We start from the raw sequence: 7608 nt of genomic DNA, 5'->3' as shown, positions 1-7608 counted from the left end.
ATCCGATTTTTTGCCAAAGATTTAACAAATAAGATTTAAAAATCTGATTGGGGTTTCAACTCAAATACACGCTGAAAATGACAAGCCAGTTATTCTGTTCATTTAAACTTTTTATACCACACAGCAATTGGTAAACAATCCATGAGATTTTTCTCTGCCATCAGGATCAAAAGATACCTACACCTTATAGAGGAGAACATTGAAAAAAATGTCATAGCAACACGGAAACAACAGACTTTGATGCCTACTCAGTTGATGAATCAACAGATTTCGAGACATTCATCATAAGTCAAAGTAGAATTCCCAGCATAGTCAATATAAATATTCAAATGAAAACACGATATTTTATTAAATAATATTTTATTAAGTATTTAAGGTTAACTGCTACATAACATTGTTAAAGAAATTTACAAATACACCTGTAGTTTCATGTTCATTAGTGTCTTGGTGTGAAATCATCAGTTCAAAGTGCACTCATTACTCACTCAATGTAATAATACACTAAAATAATGACTTTTAACTTACCAAGGGGCTGCTAGCCATGAACCCAACCCATCACAGTTTGCAAACGCCAACTGAAAGCACATATTAGGAAACATCCGTTTAATTCATTGTCAGTTCAATAAATTAAAACACTTAATGAAGATATACATTAGTCAAATAAATAATTAATAACTTTAATCTAAATTATCATTACCTATAGATAACTTATTTTAAATACTGATTTTTCATATCACTGGGTACTTAAATCAATCGATACTGTTCTACAATATCGATCATAAAAAAACATTTAAAGATAAAACCACACAAAAACCAATAAAGATATGTAAATTTAATTAGCTAGCATTGAAGTACCCTTGAAGTGATATGTTATGAACAAGATAGTGTGTATTATTTAAATTATATATATATTGAAGATTTTGTTGTTTAATTGAATCACAAGAGCAACTGCAAAAAACAAGTAGGAAAAAAATATATACCTACATCAGTGCAACAATAAAACATTTTGAAAAAATTGAAAGTTAATACATTTGTGTATAATGCAAATGTATATAATGCAATATAATGTAATATAATGCAAATGACTACTTTATATATTATTTTCGTTCAAACAAAATTTCGTTAAATACAAAACAGTCATTATTTTCTTCTAACTCCGTTTTTTAAGATGTCCTACTGTTACATTGATTTGTATAAATAAATAAAATTAAAATAAATATTTCAAATGGTTGATATTAATAAATACAGAACAAAAGTCTACATAATAATTATAAATATGTATATCTATTATCATGGGGCCTTTCAAACAAGTGATGAATATTTTTTAAATGGTTTCTACAAATAAAACAAATATTTTGAAAACCCCATTAGACCAATGACTTACCCTAAAAATAAAAGCAATTATTGCTAACTACTAAAAGTAGTTTTGGAGTTATTATTGTCTTAACATTTCATTTAGAGATGAAAGTTTAAAGCAAAGTGTGCAACCATTAATGAGATAACTTGTTAATTATTTTTATAAAAATATAATGCATGAATAAAATGTATAAGCAATATTTAAAAAACTGGAGTATAATTAGTACACATTATCAAAGGTCACAGTGAATCTTTATGATTATAACACGCATATAAAGATAATGAAAAACAATATTAATATATTTTTCAATAAATAAAAAAAGGGTAAACAGGAAATGTGTAATGTTATGATTTCTCGTATTGAGAAATACTATCATAAATAAAATTACCATGTTATTGATATTATAATTAAATAGAAGTTAATATCATAATTAAATTAGGTTTACAGTTCAGAAATTTGTATAAATTATCCGACTTTTTCTTTATATTTTAATATTTGTTTAAATCTGAAAATACATTTAAAAATGACATATGCACAAGGAAGTCGGGTAGAAGGTAAAATGTTATACATTACACTTTATATAAACCGCTCCAATGATGAATGCAATACTTTCACCAAAATTAGTACCGTTTGTGTATAAAAAATGTGTAATAAAAGGAAAAGAAGGAATGTAAGGACTATGATAACAGAATGATATTATTCTGCATCTAAAAATAAAATCAGGGTACGGATATTGGGTTTCTAAGGCCTCGGGTGAAAGTATTTGCATTCAGGATCCTTGCAACTTCCTCCAACTTCATACGGGCAAAATATAGCCTGCGCATCTTCAGACCAGCTAAAAAGTATACAACTTTAAATACAAGAAAAGAGAAGGCGAGATAATCGAGATAATAACATGAGAAAAACCGTTATTGTTACATAAGTGTGAAATTCAATGATAAAATAAAGGGTTCATCATTAATCGTCAAATGTATCAACAAGTATACTATACTAGGTACATTTACTTACTTGTCCTTTAGCACTTGTAGGGGTGATATATAATCCAGATTAGCCTCTGCACATCTTTCTTTATTGGAATGTTCTAGTAAAGTATCACCGGAATCTGATTGAGCATTAAATAAACTACTTTCTGCACTACCAGCATCTACTACACTTGGAGTGAATGGAATTACTACAATTTCGCAGCTGCCTAATGTTATAGACTCCGTTTTTAAATTGTCTTTGGTTTCTACGCAAGATACTGAATCTTTATGTTTAACTCTTTCTAAATCGATAACAGAGTTACTGGGGGAATTTATTTGACTATTTTCTACCATATCAATCACATTTGTTCCATCAGGTATTGTATCTATACGAGTTGCCCCTCGGTTGCTCTCTGGAATTTCTAAATTCTGCACAATAAGAATAGATTCCGTACAATTATATGGAGTTACACTTCTTTCCAAATAGTTGTTACAGATTTTTTTATTACTTATGTTGTCATCAGTACATAATTCTTTTTCTATTTGGAAATTTCTTTCTAAAGGTGTTGATACACATTCTGTTTCAGGTGAGGTCACTTTTTCGACAGTCATTATATCGGGAGTTCTGTCCTCTAAATTTGAAATATCAATATTTTCACTATTACCTTTACTTCTTTTAGGTAAACTGTGATCGGTATTTGAAAAGAATGGATCATTTGAAAGTTTAGTAGTTTTTCTGTTCATCATTGCAGGAGTTTCATTTTTATTAACTGTTAATTTACCGAGTTCGTGAAATTTGTTTTTCATTAGTTGACTTTTGCTGGGATTTTCTAATTCAGTCTTTTTTAGTGTAAGAAGAGCAGCGGCCGTAGAAGGTTTGGTTACTATCTTATTAACCATTTGCATATTTTTAGATACAGTATTTACCGTATTAGATTTAATTGCTATATTTTCCAAAAGTTTATCATTAGAAGGTGTAACATCGAGTGGAGTAACGTTTTGTTTAATTGTGATCGAAATATTATTGTTTACTTTAGTTTGTGGAGAAATGTTAATCCTAAAAAATGTAATTTATTAAAATATGTTTTGATAAAAAAATATATTTTGTTTTAATAATTGTACAAAATAAAAGTAATTTAGAGTAAAATGGACTTTTTACTTATTGGTTATATAACTCTTATATTGACCAATAATATAGTTTAAGCCCCAATTATATAAGCTAAGAAAATGACACTGACCTTTTTTGCAAAATTTGTTGCTTCTTCCTCAGCCATGTTAATTTGACTTGTGTCGCAGAAAGAATTTTCTGGTTATTATTGTATGCTGTGCATGACTTCCTCCAAGCAACTTTAATTGCCTCTAACTGAATAAACAGCGCCTCTTTATTCAACTTAAGTCTAACTGATTCATCTTGTAACTGTTTCGCTACTTTTTCTTGGTTTATAATCTTCCTCCTGAAATACAAAGAACTATAAAAAAATGACCATTTTATTGCCAAACTATTAGTATATATTATCTCTCTCTTAGTGCCCTGTCAGGTATCCCCAACTTGGCAATCACTGGCAAAAGTCTCTCTGTCCTGTGCTGCCTGGAAAATCTGCTCCAGTCCTGAAGCCAGTCCAGTCTCGTATATTTCGCAGCCAGGACATTTGTCTTCTTCCAGCCCCTCGGTGACTCTCAATCTTGCCTTTCAAAATTAAATGAAGCAAGTGGTACTTTTCTCCACGCATTATATGCCCCAGATACGAAATTTTATGAACTTTTATGGTGGTTAAGAGTTTTCTGTTCGTTCTAGCTCGACTTAAGACTTCTAAGTTTGTTATCAGGTCTGTCCAAGATATCTTAAGCATTCTGCGATGCAACCACATCTTAATATATAATAATAATATAATATATATTATACAATAATAAATTAAGAATATTTTTTAACGTATTTGTCAGATTATATAAACTAACTTGATCTTTAGAACGAAATAGAAATGAAAAAAATAGGAAGACCAGACTACAGTTAGACAGAAAAAATGCGGTAAAAGAATGATTTTGCAACTACATAATTGATGGAAAGAAGAAACAATGTGGTTTTGCAAAAAAGTTTACTAAAATGTGGTCTGCATCCAAGAGCGCTGAAAAAAATTACATTCAGAGAAAAATTCTCACTCTCTTTGTTAATGTATTTTCTTTTCTATCATTTTGCAAGATATTAATTCAGAGCTATTTTCAACAGTTAGCGTAAAATAAATTAAGTTTAAAGGGTAAATATCCTGCATAATACAAATGATTAGTATGATTATTTCACAAAACTCCTGAAATTCGGGAGAAAACCAAAATGAAAACTTACTTTGTTAAATCCAGTTGCATATCTAATACACTAGGACCATTTCCTCTTTCAAGAGTTCTCTCAGTTGCTGATGTGTTATTCTTATTGATTGCAGATTGCACAGTTCTTGTGATATTGGTAACCACTGGAAGTTGAATGTTAGCTGAAGACATAGCCACTTTGAGAGTATTCTGCGAAAGGTCCAGTGAATTTTTGATTGCTTGCTTCCTGGCACTAAGTTCAGACATTCGCTTCACCAACTGCCTATACTCTCGCTGATCGGCTTCCGGTAAATGCTTCACAGCCTAGAGAAACAAATCGCAAAAAATTAATACCATTACAATATTCAAAACATATTTTTTTTCTAAAAAAAGTAACAATAAACACCTGTGGAGTATCTTTCTTCACTACAGCATTATCTTTTTTGACTACGGGTGATTTACTTTCGAATTGCGATCGCGCAGTCTTCAGATAGAGATCTAGATTTTTTTGGAACTCGGATTGCTGCATTAATTTCCGGTGCATTTTAGTTAAGTTCTTGGTTGTTTCGCAGTCGCTCCCTGAGTCGGATTCTCCTAATTTAATGATTAATCCGGAATCGGAAAGTTCTCCACATTTAACTTGATCAGGTTCCATTATAGCGGGAATGGTAGGCACTGGGGTTTTAGAAGATTTTTGGGAGACATTTTTAGAAATACTTTTACTTATAGAATTTAATAACCGTACCCTTAAAATATCCTCATCTTCTTCTTCTTCTTCTATGCTTTCAATTTTTTTTGTCGTGTCTAAAGGAAACTGTTCGTGCTTCATGGGTTTGAGAATGTAATTGTTGCTATCGTAATATTGGTACTCATTGAATAAGTTTTGTTCGCCCACGTCTCCGGGAAGTCCCAAAGAATTTTCCGGTCGGACGAAAATACTAGTTTGGGTAGATGGACTTTTACAACGTTCAACTTCTATTTCCATGTCTACCATTTCGACTTCAGTATTATTATCATTGGAAAGATGAGTTGAACTCAAATTTTCTAATTCATCTTCTGAAAAAATTCTAGACAGAGACTTTTTCTTGCGCTTAAAATTTCTCTTATCTTTATTTTTCAGAAGTCTTTTCCTATCTAACGCTTTCTTTAAAATGGCTGACTTTAAAGCGATCATCCTAAGTTCAGCTGTCTCACTATCGGTACTATCATCTAACTTTACTTCTTCTTGTGACTTCATTTCTTTCTCATGTTTAGTTTCGGGGGATTTTAATGACTTACAATCTAAAAGACGAGGGTCTGATATTTTGCGCAAACATTTAGAATTTAAAGCTAGTTGGCGTAAAGTTTCGGCATCATCTTCCGATGTGCAACCGTTGGCAGCAGATTTATCATTTGCTTGTTTATCAGGTAAATGGAAATAAACAGCATTTAATTCTTTATCAATTAAATCACCTTTGACTTTTACATTTTGTTTATCATTTGTAGCATTTACTACCAGGTTATTTGAAACACATTCTACGATCCTTGTAACATGTTGATCTTGATGGTGAAAAGTATTTAACCCGATATTGATATTTATTTCTTCGGAAGATTCTATTTTATCTACTTCTTGGATCTTTGTATCGGTGTTGTTAGTGTTACGCATTTGTATAAAATTAAATAATCTAGATTTTAGTGTGGAGTTATCAACCTTGAGTTTAGGTATTCCGACAGCTTCTCTGAGGATGCGCTTGTGCTGTTTAGTATTTTCGCAATCGGAATCGCTGGAAGACGACGGAACATTTTTCAATGCTATTTTAGATTTTTCTTTAACAGGTTTATGCGACAGACTCTTCCGAGAGCGAGTTCGCTTACGCCGCTTCGGCGTATTTCGAGTGACTTTACTTCTGATTCCTTTGAAAACGGCATATGGAACCTCGTCATCTACATCGTCAATCACGACAAGGTTAGTCAAAGGTGAAGACACGCGAACGGGAGGTTTCAATTTGGGCTTGCGAATTTTGTTAACATCAAGTTTGGCATCTGAAATTTTATATTCATTATCAAAAAATAATGCTTCGAATAACAAAAATACGAACAAATTCCTTACCCTTTTTAGATCGTAGTCTGGCTTCTTTTTTACCGAGGGCAGAATTGTAATTCTCCAAAAATTTTATTCGCTCCCTTAATAGCAATTCTTCTTCAGTAGAAACATCCGATATATCATCGAGATCACTAGCTTCGTGTATTTCTCCTTCTTCGAGATCGGATATATCAATAACATCGTGTTCTTTTTCGGATAAATTAACAGAACCAGGTAAATCCGAAGAACCCATTTTCAAGCCCATTGTTCATTAATTTAAATGATAGATTCTATTCAAATTTCTGTAAAATACTAAATCAATGGGTTAGATAATAAGACAACGAAAGCATGAATCGAAAAAGAATTAAGAAACATCACCAGTATTAAATTAAAATAATCAGATCTGATCAAATTTCCAAAATTTTCACATCCTATTCTACCATCTTGCAAAAAAGTTAACCCATAGACAAAAGCACGATAAAAGATATATAGTTGACCCAGTGCCAAAAACTACTTGTCACTCGTGCACATAGACGTGGCATAGACCAAACCACAGACTAGATCCGGATTAGTGATGAATACTGATGAAATGTTAAAAATGATTCGAGCTAAACATACCTGTTTAAAATATTCCGGAATTAAAATCTTTTGTCCCCGTAAAATAAGCAAGTATTTTCGTTTTAGATTATAAAATCAACCATGTTTGTATTGGGAAAAAACGCGGCGATATTCTAAATATTTCAATACGAATTTAAATAGAACTTTCCAATACAATCTTTTGTTTTCTCTAATCTGGGGTTTCTCAGCAATAATGCATTTCAATATAACCTATTAGTTCAAAAAGAACCCCATTTTTAATTACCTCCTTTACAAATAAATACATTAAAATAAATTCTTATTTACCTGAGCCGTTACTAGGTATCCACAAA

At 31.3% G+C, this 7608-nt stretch overlaps 1 protein-coding gene across 1 annotated transcript; it reads right to left on the bottom strand.

The window, feature by feature from the left end:
- Window positions 1-343: 343 nt before the first annotated feature.
- LOC148273741 (uncharacterized) lies at window positions 344-7147 on the bottom strand. The gene is made up of 7 exons (XM_088238275.1): window positions 6707-7147; window positions 5024-6639; window positions 4658-4941; window positions 3558-3773; window positions 2366-3376; window positions 1931-2192; window positions 344-575 (listed from the first exon to the last, which is right to left on the bottom strand). The coding sequence occupies exons 1-6, from the start codon at window positions 6942-6944 to the stop codon at window positions 2099-2101; spliced, it is 3459 nt and encodes a 1152-aa protein (XP_088094401.1). The 5' UTR covers window positions 6945-7147; the 3' UTR covers window positions 344-575; window positions 1931-2098.
- Between the last annotated feature and the right edge of the window lie 461 nt (window positions 7148-7608).

The sequence above is a fragment of the Micrasema longulum genome, unplaced genomic scaffold (assembly GCF_059751315.1).
Source record: "Micrasema longulum isolate JH-2025_06_02 unplaced genomic scaffold, ASM5975131v1 h1tg001853l, whole genome shotgun sequence".
NCBI classification, from domain to species: domain Eukaryota; kingdom Metazoa; phylum Arthropoda; class Insecta; order Trichoptera; family Brachycentridae; genus Micrasema; species Micrasema longulum.
The sequence above is the reverse complement of the archived record's forward strand: the minus strand, read 5'-3'. Positions and strand labels throughout refer to the sequence as shown.